Below are 12,346 nucleotides of genomic sequence, written 5' to 3' on the forward strand. Positions count from 1 at the left end.
AAACACTTCCTTAAAATTTCAGAAAAGAAACCTTAGAGGCAAAGGTAAGGACAAGCATGCAGCTGCCTAAAAAACTATAAAAAAAATAAATAAAAATCTCTAATATATTCTTTGTCCCTGTATTTTGTCTTTTACCAATCTTAAAAAATTTATCTTTTTTCTAAAAATACAATGGAAACTAAATTTACACTAAAATAATACAAACGATAGAGATCAAAATAATCAATCTTATCTTTTATTTTTATAATTATTTAAATTTCGATATTTCTTTGAAAAAGGCATCTTATTTCATTTGTTGTAATGCGTGTGCTTTAGTTTTGGTTTATATATATATATATGAAATTCATTGAATTACAAGTGATTCCAATTAGTTTGTTGAGGAAGGAAATTGAGAGTATGGCTTAAGTTAGTTATATATATGGTAAAGTAAAAATGGGTTCAATATTATTTTAAAAGTATATACTTGCCAAGTTACAAATCTACCCCTCTCATCCTTCACAAAACGGGATCATTTAAGGGTTAAATACGTCATTTCGTACATGGGATTATGGACAAAGGAAACATTCTTCCTTTCTCTCTTTCTCCTTTGTATATCTCACTCTTCTTTCTTTTTTCTTTTTTCTTTTTCTTTTTTTAATAATAATAATAAAATAATAATAACAATAAAATGTGTATGTATGTGTTGTTAGGAGGTGATTTTAGAGCAATAATCCAAAATGCAATATTATTGGTGTAAAGAAGCAGAAGAAGAAGGTGTTCTAAGGCTATTCTACAATCTCTCCTCCTCCTTCTTCCTTCTCTTCTTCTTCTTCTCCTTCTCTTCTATTCTCCTCTTCAAATTCTTCCACTTCCTTGGCTCTCCTCTCTTCCCAAGGTCATATTCATGCCCAAAAACCCTTCTTTTTCTCCCTTAATCTCTCTTTTTTTTTCATGTATTTCTTCTTTCTTTTGCAGAAATGAATATGAATGTGGATACGACGTCGAGGACGACAAGGAAGAGGAAGAGGAAGAAGAAGAAGCGGGCGGTACCGAGGTTGAAAGGACGATGTTTCTTGATAAAGAAGCTGAAACTAGGATGAGCCGGTGGCAAAGCCAGCTTCCTGATGAAGAAGAGTTGTTGTTCATAGATTTGGAGGAGCCTTGGCTCATGGAATCCACTCACCCACTTGCTCAAATCAAAACTAGTAGCTCCGTCTATGAGTCCCCACAACCGTCGCAACGAGACGACGACGACGACGATGAGGATGACCAGATGCAAAAAGAACTTATAGTGAGTTTGAAATGACTTATTTTTAAGTGTTAGAAACTACAACTCTCTACAATGGTATGATATTATCCGCTTTAAACATAAACTCTCGTGGGTCTACATTTTGTTTTCTCAAAAAGCTCTCATGGGTCTACTTTGAAGCTCTCGTGGGTCTATTTTGAATATAAGCTCTTGTGGGTCTATTTTTTATTTCTCTAAAATGCCTCGTACTATCTTATTACTCGTAAAAGAAATATTTTTAATTATTAGAAACCACGACTCTCTACAATTTTGTGATATTGTCCACTTTGAAGCTAAGCGCTCGTGGCTCCTTACTTATAAACTCATGATCGTTCTCTCAATTAGCTAATGTGGGACTGAATCCTCTCAACAATTCTCGACATTAACTTGGAAAGTGACGTCGGTGTAGGACTCGGAGCAGCTCGGAAGAAAGATCTTGGTGGAGGATGATAAAAGAAGAGATGAGAATGGAAATTATTTGGTATTTAGGGATTCATGCACAATTGGATCAACATCAAAGAGCTCATCAGAGTGGAGAAGCTCAATAAACGGTAGAGACCACTCAGGAACTGAAGATCCACTCTCTTCCTCTTCAAGGAGAAGCTGCCCCAAATGGGAATCCTTCACTGTTTTCCAGAAATATGATGAAGAAATGATGTTTCTTGATCGAATCACAGCCCAAAAGCTTCACGAAACAGGTCTTTACTTTTTGACCCATTTCATACTTTAATTCCTTCCACCTTAAGTAACCAAAAGATTCTATCTTGGCCTAAATTTTTTGACACAGAGTCACTGAGGTCTATTAAAGTGTGCCCAAGATCGCTATCAGAGAGGATTGTTCATAAGTTTGGGAGCATGAACATGAACAAGAAGGCCTCGGATGTGAAGCAGAACCCATATCATGAACTGGAGGCTGCTTATGTAGCACAAATTTGCTTGACATGGGAGGCTCTAAATTGGAACTATAAGAATTTTGTGAACAACAAATTGAGTTGTTGCACGAGAGATTTGGACGGTGGATGTCCTGGCAAAGTTGCTCAACAGTTTCAACAGTTTCAAGTTCTTCTTCAACGTTATGTTGAGAATGAGCCTTATGAACATGGCCGTCGCCCTGAGATTTATGCTCGTATGAGACTCTTGGCTCCTAATTTGCTCCAAGTCCCTGAATTTATAGGTACAATTTTGTTTAAAATTCAAAAATACTCTTGTTGTTCGTATATAGATGTAACGGCTCAAGCCCACCACTAGCCAGTATTGTCCTCTTTGTACTTTCTCCCGAGGCTTTAAAACGCGTCTGCTAGGGGAATGTTTCCACACCCTTATAAAGAGTGTCAACATCCTCATTGGCATTCGTTCCTTTCTCCAATCGTGGGACCCCGACTAAATCCACCCTCTTTGGGGCCAGCGTCATTACTGGCCCACCACCTCGTGTCTACCCCCCTTCGGGGAGCCTGACACATAGTCCATTGTCTAGCTTTGATACCATTTGTAACGGCCCAAGCCTCCCGCTCGCAGATATTGTTCTCTTTAGGCTTTCCCTCAAGGCTTTAAAACGTGTTTGCTAGTGAAGGTTTCCACACCCTATAGGTGTTTTGTTCTCCTCCCAACCAATGTGAGACATCACAATCCACCCCCCTTCGAGGCCCAGCAACCTCACTGGCACTCGTTCCTTTCTCTAATCGATGTGGGACCCCGACCAAATCCACCCCCTTTGAAGCTAGCGTCCTTACTGGCACACCACCTCGTGTTTACCCCTTTCAGGGAACAACAAAAAGGCTGACACATCGTTTGGTGCTTGGCTCTGATACCATTTGTAACAGCCCAAGTCCATCTTCCCTTTCCGACTTTCCCTCAAGCTTTAAAAAGCGTCTATTTAGGGAAGGTTTCCACACCCTTATAAAGGTGTTTTGTTCTCTTCTCGACCAATATGAGACATCACAATAGAGGAAACAATTAGTACCACTATTGTCGGTACCTTTAAAATTGAAGATTGAGATGATTTATAAGATGTAGGTCGATAATTTTCGTTCATACGTCGACCAATAATAACTTTTTTGTAAAGATTAAAATACGTTAATACTACTTTTAAAAATTTATGTATAACTTTTAAATTTTTTTTAGAATATATGATATTAGTGAAACTTTTAAAACAAAATACTACCGGTTATGATCCGATCGTGGATTTTGAAGATTCAGAAGAGGAGGAAAAGGAAGGAGGCGGGTACGGGTCGAGAATATCGTCGCCATCTTTTCTAATGATCATGGAGGATGGAATAAGAACATACATGAACTTCTTGAAAGCAGATAAAGAGAGACCATGCGAGATCGTAGCTTCATTTTTCAAGAGAAACAAAAGGGCTGCTGTTGATCCAACTCTCCTCCAACTCATGAAGAAAGTTAACCAAAAAGTAAGCAAATCATCCAAAAACATGACTTCATACAACTTCAAGATTCTTATTCTTATTATAATGACTGCAGAAGAGGTTAAAGCTTAAAGACCTTCGTCGTGCTGGGAAGTGCTTGAGGAAAAGGAAGCTCACCGTGGAGGAAGAAATGGAGATCTTGATGGCTCTTATAGACCTAAGAGTGGTCTCTAGGGTTCTAAGAACCGCGGACTTAACCGAAGAACAGCTCCATTGGTGCGAGGCTAAAATGAGCAAAGTTCGAATTTTGGATGGGAAACTTCAACGAGATTCCTCGCCTCTTTTCTTCCCAGCTCATTAAGATCACTCTCGTTAAGATGGGATCAAAGAAGAAGTGAACCATTTTTGGTTAAAAATACTTAGACCCTCGGGAAGACGAGATTCGACCTAGCAACCAGGGCAACTTTTGAATTAGGGACGAGATTCGACCTAGCAACCAGGGCAACTTTTGAATTAGGGTTTATTTTGATTTCGAAGGATCGGAATAAATAGGTTTTAGCAGGAATAAAAACGACCATGTTTTTAATAACGGATTCATTTTAATTCGATCATGTTATTATTTTCTAGTTATCATGTAATTGTATGGAATTGAATAAAGTTTTATAATTTAATTCAATTTGTTCTTTAATTCTGAATTAGTTTTCTAATTTTGTTTATTATTTATTTATTTTTATATTGTTATATTAGATTGGGCCTAACTCAACGGATACATCCAAATTCGACTTGGATGGGTTGGGCTGGGCTGGGCTGGGCTGATCAACCGTTGACCTTGGACTGGGCTTGAGGACTTTTGGGCCCATAATGAGAAAAGTGTTTATTTTATAGGTTTTGTTTTTGGAATTTAAATCTAATCTAACCTAATTTATTAAATAATAGAATAAAAAATTCCAAAATATATATTGAATTAAATTAATTTTGGAGAGATGGGAGTTATTGTAAAAGAAAAAAAACCCACTCAGTTTATTGGACTTAGCGTTATAATTTCTCTTTAAAAAAAATAAAAAGAGCATGTGTTATTCTTTTTTCTTTTTTTTTTATTTTAATTGACGTTGCAGATCTACAAATTAAAATTAATAAATGCGTGGCATCCGGAATCATGTGGCCAAAAAATCTCCCAGGGTGGGGCCCACTGAACTGAATGAACGGCTGGAGATTCAACATCGTGAATTAACGAGAAAATCAACGGTTGAAAATACAGTATCTGATGCTCGTTGGCGCAGATTAGAATGTCTCATCTCCAATTCCCAACCTACCCATCATCTTCATCCCTGTTCTATGAATAGTGAACTCAAAGTCCTCTGCAACTCCTCTTCCTCCATTTCTCTTCAAATTCCTCTCTCTCTCTCTTTTAACCACTGAAACTTTAACTTCTCTGCTTCTCTCTCTCTACTCCTCTTCCTTCACCAGACGTTTCTTTCCGCGGAGGAGCCGCCATTTCAGGTATCTTCTCTTTCTCTCTGTGTCTGTGTTGGTTGGTTATCTATTTGTTCAACAACATTTTCTGGTGGTGATTGTTTTCCGGTTTGGATTGCTTGTTTTCTGCTCGGTTCTTCAAGAATTTTAGGCTTCTTTTTGAGTTTTCAAATTATGGTCGGATTGTTTGTTTAGAGCCTCGGGACGTGATTCGAATGTTAATTGAACAATAACCTTCACTGGAGAGGAGGATTAATGGGAGAATAAGGTTTACATTTCTACCGATTTCAATTTTTCCCCATTGTTGATCTCCCGAACTTTTAGCCGGTTGTTGTTGCTGCTCGAGGGTCTTTGAGCTTTTGTGTTGTGCATATCGATGTCCTTCTCTAATTTGTTGAGAGATCAAAAGAAGTCTTGAGTTGCACGTAATGAGAGTTCAAAATGGGATTTGTTTCTATCCACTTTGCTGAAAAATCTAAGTTGCCTGAAAGGTGTTTGTTTATTTGTTTGTTGTAGAGCTTTAAGTTGTAAGGAGGAATATCAAAGAGAATGAACAGGTGGGTTTACGAGCAGAACGCCATGGCTGCCTGCCAAGAGATGAGGATGGAATCTGTGGTTTGTCCTAAGCCACGCCGCTTGGTTCTTCAAACCCTTCCTGATAATGACCCCATCACTGCCCATAGATGGCCCATCGGGTCCGTTAATCCCAATTTAAACTTCTTTTTGCTAGAATTAGGACCTTTCTGCTTTTGATTATGTGGATATGAACTTAAATCTCTGAGAAAAAACTTCTGATATATGAATATGCTTCCTTGCAGCCATGCCAAGACTGGAAATTCTAAAGCAGGAGCTGAATTTCTTGATATGATCCTCGCTAAGGTTTTCAATTACTCTCTCTTACTGTTTATCTTGATTGATGACTTATTTCTGTCGTGTGTAAGATTGAAGAGCTACTACTACCAACACAAACTTTTAAATGTTATTCTTTTTATATCATAGGAAAGTTTTGGTGAAAATTTAAGCCACCAATTGGCAACATCTCCCCCATTCTTTTGGGGGTCTCCACCAAGTAGGACTTCCAACCCTTTAGTCCAAGATGAGCAATTTGGTAATGGTTACAATATCTACCAACTTTGTGAAGAACCCCCATCTCCATCAACCCATAAAGGTGGATGCACCCGTATGAAATTTGGGCATCGACCTGCAGCAGTCCGAATCGAAGGATTCGACTGTCTCGACCGCGATGCCCGAAATTGCAGCATTTCTGTTGTGGCTTAACCAAAAGGGAGGCAGCCTAGGTTTTTGAAGTGGAGGAGATTTGGGATAGGGGAATTGAGTTGAAACTGATGCGTTTTTTTTCTTTCTTTTCACTAATGTGTAAAGTTGTATATAGAAGAGTCAATCAAATGCATGATGGATGTTGTTGCTGAGTCCTTTTGTTGTTGCTGAGTCCTTTTGTTGTTGTTGTTGTTGCTGCTGTTCATCAAATCTCAAAGAGATGTCTCTGTAATTAAGGTGACTAATTGATGTTTTAGACGATCTAATCTGAGGAAATAAAGAAGAGAACTTTCTCAATTTTGTTTCTGTTTGTTCATGTTTTCTTTACTTCTATACCCTCGCACTCCCAATATTATCATATTTGGGGGGTCACTTTCATAATTTTGCATAAAATGAGGGTGTAGGAGGGACTAGAAAATATGGCCACAAAGGGGTGGAGGGTTGGTGGCCATTTTTTTCTACTGCAAATGGGATGATGATGGTTTTTGAGAGTTCAAAAGATGGTAACTGGGAATAAAATATGAGCCGCAGATTTGGAACCATTTCCCAATACCTTGAATGTGAAACTTGTCTTTTAGTTAGAGTTTAGACAGCAGTGTAATAATCCAAGAAGCAGACATGTTGTAATGCTTCATCGCTTTCTTTTCCTTCTTTTTTCTGCTGTTCGTCTTATTCTTGATGGATAGTCTCAATCTCACAGCTAACATGTTAAAATTTCTATGAAATTTGTCGTTTCATTTTCAGAAGACCAAATTCTATTTACTCGTCGAACGAAATCTTTAAACATTCTTGCTCCTATGCTTACATTTTATCTATATTAGTCAAAATGTTAACGAGGCTGAAGTTTAGTCCTTGGACCAAGTTTGGACATATTCGATCCTTGAACTTTAGGAATATCTAATAGACTTGGGAACCAAATAGGCTTTAGGTTTTTCTTTACAAAGAACAGTTAGCGGTTGACTTGAATTGTTACTAATGGTATTAGAGCCAGACACTGAATGGTGGGCAAGCGTCCTTGCTGGCCCCTAAGGGGTTAGATCATGAGATCCCACCTTAGTTAGAAAGGAGAACGAAACATTTTTGATAAGGGTGTGAAAATCTATTCCTATCAAACTTGTTCTGGCCTTACTTTGATTTGTTTTTATATTGTTCGTTTTGGCCCATTATGTATTGTTGTTAGACTCACTGTTTTAAAACATCTTTACTATGAAGAGGGTCTAGTCCTACTCCGACCCGTTGTCCTCTCTCAATGAACAGGTTGCTCCATCCTGTGAAAATGCTCCAAGGTTGTGTCTAAAGTAGCCTGTTAAATATAGATTTAAAAGTTTATTAGACCCAACATGAAATAAAATTTGAAGTAAATTAGCGGATAGAGATAAGGTGGGAATAGCCGCCGCCGAGATGCTAAAAGTCTGAGTTGGTTGAAACGTGGAAAAGCAAGCGTGTGGATTTAGCATCTGAAGTCTCCTCCTCGTCTCAGACTGTGGGCGCTCCTTCCTCGCCCTCAGCTTTCCTCCCTTTTTTCTTCTACGCCTTTCTGAGCCATTTGTTTAGTATAATTAGTGGAATTGGATGAGAACTCGCAGCCGTCAACAAACACTTCCCCAATGGGTAACAAAACCAGAGAGTCACCAAAACTGGAAAACCATTAGCGCCCATCAATACAAAAACAAAACCCACCATCGTTTCCTTCACCATTACAACAAGCACTTCCTTTCTCTTCTAAGCAATCCAATCCATCGGCCATGCGTATGAGCTGCAACGGATGCCGAGTTCTTCGCAAAGGCTGCAGTGAGAGCTGCTCCATCAGACCCTGTCTTCAATGGATCAAAACCCCTCAATCCCAAGCCAACGCTACTTTCTTCCTCGCCAAATTCTACGGCCGAGCTGGCCTTCTTAACCTCATCAATGCCGGCCCCGACCATCTCCGCCCTGGTATTTTACTTACCCATTTCTTATCTCTCTCAGTTGCTCTGTTTTCGATTGCTCTGTTTCGATTACTTATAACTGGATTTTTGTTTTGTGGGTCCTTCAGCTATTTTTAAATCTTTGCTGTTCGAGGCGTGTGGCCGGATTGTCAATCCGATCTTCGGGTCGGCCGGATTGTTGTGGTCCGGGAGTTGGCAGCTGTGTCAGGACGCCGTGGAAGCCGTTCTAAATGGCGCACCGATTCCGCCGGTTTCTTACGAGATGGCGACGTCCCACATGGGCCCACCTTTGAAAGGCTGCGACATCCGCCACGTGTCCAAACAGCAAGGCTCCGGTCTCAGTGAGATAAAGAAGCGGCGGAGGTTCAAGCGCAAGCCGAAGCCGAAGGAGGAACCGGTTATGTTACCCCAGTTCGTAGTGGATGGATCGACCCGGATTTCATCGGAGCCCCGGTGTTTCACGTTTGAGTTGGACAATCTAGAGGGCCATGTGTCGCCGGAGAAGGTCTGCGGCAGCAACGATACCGAGTGCTTGTCGGTGGAAACCACGGAGGCTTCTTCGGTGGGCCAGGGTGGTGGGGTGGAGTTGGAACTTACCTTGGGGTTTGGGCACGGTCGGATGCTGACGTGTAAAGAGAGGTAGATGATTTTGCTCTCAAGAATTTTGAAAATATTGTACAAAAGCAAATTTGTATTACTAAAAAATCATAAATATGTTGAATCACAGATTAAATTATACACAATACCCTCTCATATTTATTAATTTTCAATACTTTGAAATTTTACTTTTATATTATTCAACTTTGTAATTTTATTAAAATAATAATCATAAAATTTGAAATTTTTTTAAAATTATCTTATATTATAATAATAATCGTGAATGGTTAATATAATGATACATTATTCACTTGCGAAAATCACCTAAGTTTTTAAAATATTGATATCAAATTAAATTTACGTTTATGCTTCATATTTTCATAATTTAAATTATAGTGTTAACTTGTATTTTATTCCTTCTATTTCGAAAAGGATTATTCGAGAAAATATTGATTTAAAAAAAATTAATCCTGTTTTCTATTTTTTTTAAAAATATATTTTCTATGACATAATCATCAAAGCTGCTGGAATAGCTCAGTTGGTTAGAGCGTGTGGCTGTTAACCACAAGGTCGGAGGTTCAAACCCTCCTTCTAGCGCTATTTTTTAAACCTTATTGTATTATTTTATAGTATTAAAAATTACTTAAAAAATAAAATTAATTCAATTACCATCCGCTGGAATAGCTCAGTTGGTTAGAGCGTGTGGCTGTTAACCACAAGGTCGGAGGTTCAAGCCCTCCTTCTAGCGTTATTTTAGGAATTTTCTATCTTTCCTTTTGTATCTCAAGTTTTATTTTTCTTAATTTAATTTCTGTTTTTCCTTTACTATTTTTGGATCTCCAGCTGTTCCCCAAAACAATAGTGCGTAGAATTTCTTTCCCTTTTTTTTAAAAAAAATTATTTATTCCAACAATAAAGTGTTTTTTAAAAACTGTTCATAAAAATTACACTATTTACATTCTAAACCAAATGTTTCCACTAAAAAATGATTTCCACTGATTCACTCCTAATTAACATAATTACAAAATTATACATGCTGGAATAGCTCAGTTGATTAGAGTGTGTGGACCTTAACTACAAGGTCGGAGGTTCAACTCTGTAAGAATTACATAGTATTAGGTTTTGTTTATCAATAAAAATACAAACAGATAGAGCAGAGGAGGTCCTTAATATTGCCACTCCCTCACTTGTTGTAGAAAGAGAAAGAGAAAGGAAGTTGTAATCTAAACAAAGTTCGTTCCATCAAAGTGCTATTATGTTACAGTCATTCTTATACCCTAAAATCCAAAGCTTCCAAAAACTTTGCAGGAACCAAACCAAAGAAGCTTCCACAGATGGAGACCACAAATAAGATTAACACAATGGTGTTGCTGTTCTCTTCACAAACCGACCTTTCATTCTCGGTCTCTTCTCAGCGTTGAGCTTCCTCACTTGGTACCTTATTTTCTTCGAAAACAGCCGTGTTCTTCGCTTCTCTCTGTACCTCGACACTCTTGCCTCCCTTTCCCCGTCGTTTCTCCATCCTCCTCTCTCTCCATTTTCATGCAAACCCCATTCCTCCTCCTGCACTCATCAATTTAGGGTTTATGAGTACACCCAATTGCTATAAATTTGTGGGTTCAATGAAAAGTTTACGTTTTTAGTACCTAAACTCGATCGCATTGATCGAATCAGGGTTATGAAACGTCTTTGTTTTCGTGTATTTGAATGAATTTTGAAGACGGAAAGTTGATAGAATTTTACCCAACAATCATCGAGGTCGTATTCCGGCCGATCTCCTGTAGTATATGGAGAAGATTGAGTGTCCCAAGCAGTAATAATCGCATCGTAATTTAGCCTCAAGAATATGTTCTTCTTCTTGATCTTCTTCTTCACCTTTAGTTCTTGCTCAAATGCTTTCACTTCATCCTCCACCTTATTGATCTCTTCCTCTTCGATTTCCTCCCCTTTAAAATTCCAATCTTGTACTAATTCTTCTTCTTCTTCTTTTTCATCTTTGACCTTAAGTATTGTAGTTCGATCGTGTTCTTGTTTTTGTTTTTGTTCTTGTTCTTGTTCTTGTCTTACTAACAAATTCTCTACGTCCGCTACGAATTCCGCAAGATCGACCTCCGACGGCAAAAACCCATCTCCAAAATCGTCCAATTCGTGGGTTAGTGAGAATTTTTCGTCGTCGAATAATGGATCAAACACGGGAACTTGTTGATGATGGTGGTGGTGATGAAATTGGCGGTGTTCGTCTTCGTTGTCGTCAATTGAGAACCCTTCATCATTGCTAATCTCAGGAACAAGAGAAAAAACGGAAGCTTTTGTTGAAGAAATTTGTTTGTTGGGTCGTGGAGTTCTAGCCTTACGAGTAAAGCCCTTAAGCCATGGAGGGAGATGAGGTTGAGATTGAGCTTGAGCTTGATGAGTGGACTTCAACGACGCCGTTTCCAACCGAATTCGGTCGTGTCTTCTCGCAAGCTGATTAGCTGAATGGACCGACACATCACAAGCTTGACAAAGGAAAGCATCGTCCGCCGCACAAAACCAATGCGCCCTTTTGCATAAACAAGCATCGCACACACGCGCCGTCCTCCCTGCCATCATCGCCGCCGCAGCCTCCGGCGCTGCCTTCCTCTCGCTTCGCAGCATAGCCCAAGTGGGGTTTGTCAATTATTGGCGTAGCCAGTGGACTGAAGCCTTTTAACCCCGAAGTGGGAGCTGAGGGTCACGAGGGGATGTTGCGCTTTTTGGGGCCTACAAAATTGGAGTCTGTAGGCGTTGATTGGCTGGAGTTTTCAACGCCATCCTATTCCCTGAAATCTCATTGGTGGGGTGTCCATTGCAGGGGATTCCATGCACTGCCAAGTAACTTCACAAATCTCTCTCAATTATGGCTTGTCTTTATACCGAGGCTATCAATAATTGAGTCGGCCCTGTTGGTGTGGTGAATTATGGTCCCCGTTTTGTTGCGCTTTCAGGGAGCTCTTGTGGTGCTGCTTCTTTTTTTTCTTCTCTCCTCAAAATTGCCTGCTTCTCACTCCATACATTCCTCTTTGTGGCTATTACCCAATCATTTTCCGCCATCAAATATGTTTTCCAACTTACAGCTCTCGTGTCTCTGGGTAACGTGTAAGTTTGGTTCTTTTCCTTCACTAAAGAATGTTTTCCGAAAGGAACTTGTCCAAGTGGAGATTTGAATCTCAGCGGTATTAGTTAAGAGATTTAACGTAGTTGAATGCACCAAAGAGTTAAAAATGGTCTAGAGATAGCACATGACTCAATCAAATTGATGGTTGACTGGGCTTTAAACCACCCCCCCACCCCCACCGTTATCCAAATCCATCCAACTGTGTCTAACGCTTAATTAGGCCTTAGGTGTCACGGTTGTACTTTTTCAACCGTGTGACCGCGTGACCTTAACATGCTCATAATCAACCTAAAGTGACACAATA

General features: G+C 39.3%; 4 protein-coding genes and 2 non-coding genes across 6 annotated transcripts; 5 read left to right on the forward strand and 1 right to left on the reverse strand.

Moving 5' to 3' along the window:
• Positions 1-699: 699 nt before the first annotated feature.
• On the forward strand, positions 700-4,296 carry LOC111429813. The gene is made up of 6 exons (XM_023065829.1): positions 700-874; positions 955-1,270; positions 1,677-1,965; positions 2,055-2,441; positions 3,458-3,675; positions 3,746-4,296. The coding sequence occupies exons 1-6, from the start codon at positions 717-719 to the stop codon at positions 3,989-3,991; spliced, it is 1,614 nt and encodes a 537-aa protein (XP_022921597.1). The 5' UTR covers positions 700-716; the 3' UTR covers positions 3,992-4,296.
• Positions 4,297-4,944: 648 nt separating this feature from the next.
• LOC111429817 (LOB domain-containing protein 41-like) lies at positions 4,945-9,052 on the forward strand. Its single transcript, XM_023065832.1, has 5 exons — positions 4,945-5,130; positions 5,620-5,798; positions 5,922-5,982; positions 6,103-8,316; positions 8,417-9,052. Exons 4-5 carry the CDS (start codon positions 8,127-8,129, stop codon positions 8,950-8,952), a joined length of 726 nt encoding a protein of 241 aa, XP_022921600.1. The 5' UTR covers positions 4,945-5,130; positions 5,620-5,798; positions 5,922-5,982; positions 6,103-8,126; the 3' UTR covers positions 8,953-9,052.
• On the forward strand, positions 5,683-6,381 carry LOC111429672. Its single transcript, XM_023065616.1, has 3 exons — positions 5,683-5,798; positions 5,922-5,982; positions 6,103-6,381. Exons 1-3 carry the CDS (start codon positions 5,683-5,685, stop codon positions 6,379-6,381), a joined length of 456 nt encoding a protein of 151 aa, XP_022921384.1.
• Positions 9,053-9,429: 377 nt separating the features above from the next.
• On the forward strand, positions 9,430-9,503 carry TRNAN-GUU. The gene has a single exon. It is a non-coding gene; the product is annotated as a tRNA-Asn (tRNA).
• Positions 9,504-9,580: 77 nt separating this feature from the next.
• On the forward strand, positions 9,581-9,654 carry TRNAN-GUU. The gene has a single exon. It is a non-coding gene; the product is annotated as a tRNA-Asn (tRNA).
• Positions 9,655-9,991: 337 nt separating this feature from the next.
• LOC111429816 (zinc finger protein CONSTANS-LIKE 6) lies at positions 9,992-11,942 on the reverse strand. Its single transcript, XM_023065831.1, has 2 exons — positions 10,650-11,942; positions 9,992-10,469 (listed from the first exon to the last, which is right to left on the reverse strand). Exons 1-2 carry the CDS (start codon positions 11,541-11,543, stop codon positions 10,260-10,262), a joined length of 1,104 nt encoding a protein of 367 aa, XP_022921599.1. The 5' UTR covers positions 11,544-11,942; the 3' UTR covers positions 9,992-10,259.
• Positions 11,943-12,346: the final 404 nt, after the last annotated feature.

The sequence above is a fragment of the Cucurbita moschata genome, unplaced genomic scaffold (genome assembly GCF_002738365.1).
Source record: "Cucurbita moschata cultivar Rifu unplaced genomic scaffold, Cmos_1.0 Cmo_Scf00032, whole genome shotgun sequence".
Lineage (NCBI taxonomy): Eukaryota > Viridiplantae > Streptophyta > Magnoliopsida > Cucurbitales > Cucurbitaceae > Cucurbita > Cucurbita moschata.

What these genes read in the sequence shown, in the direction of transcription:
- LOC111429813 (XM_023065829.1), top strand. Translation starts at nt 717, where the DNA reads ATGCAATATTATTGGTGTAAAGAAGCAGAAGAAGAAGGTGTTCTAAGG. An exon ending in CCAAAAGCTTCACGAAACAG is followed by an intron (nt 1,966 to 2,054) that starts GTCTTTACTTTT and finishes TTTTTGACACAG; the next exon opens with AGTCACTGAGGTCTATTAAA. An exon ending in TGAAGAAAGTTAACCAAAAA is followed by an intron (nt 3,676 to 3,745) that starts GTAAGCAAATCA and finishes TAATGACTGCAG; the next exon opens with AAGAGGTTAAAGCTTAAAGA.
- LOC111429672 (XM_023065616.1), top strand. Translation starts at nt 5,683, where the DNA reads ATGGCTGCCTGCCAAGAGATGAGGATGGAATCTGTGGTTTGTCCTAAG. An exon ending in GCCCATAGATGGCCCATCGG is followed by an intron (nt 5,799 to 5,921) that starts GTCCGTTAATCC and finishes GCTTCCTTGCAG; the next exon opens with CCATGCCAAGACTGGAAATT. An exon ending in TTGATATGATCCTCGCTAAG is followed by an intron (nt 5,983 to 6,102) that starts GTTTTCAATTAC and finishes TTTATATCATAG; the next exon opens with GAAAGTTTTGGTGAAAATTT.
- LOC111429817 (XM_023065832.1), top strand. Translation starts at nt 8,127, where the DNA reads ATGCGTATGAGCTGCAACGGATGCCGAGTTCTTCGCAAAGGCTGCAGT. An exon ending in CCCCGACCATCTCCGCCCTG is followed by an intron (nt 8,317 to 8,416) that starts GTATTTTACTTA and finishes TGGGTCCTTCAG; the next exon opens with CTATTTTTAAATCTTTGCTG.
- LOC111429816 (XM_023065831.1), bottom strand. Translation starts at nt 11,543, where the DNA reads ATGCTGCGAAGCGAGAGGAAGGCAGCGCCGGAGGCTGCGGCGGCGATG. An exon ending in ACGACCTCGATGATTGTTGG is followed by an intron (nt 10,470 to 10,649) that starts GTAAAATTCTAT and finishes TGATGAGTGCAG; the next exon opens with GAGGAGGAATGGGGTTTGCA.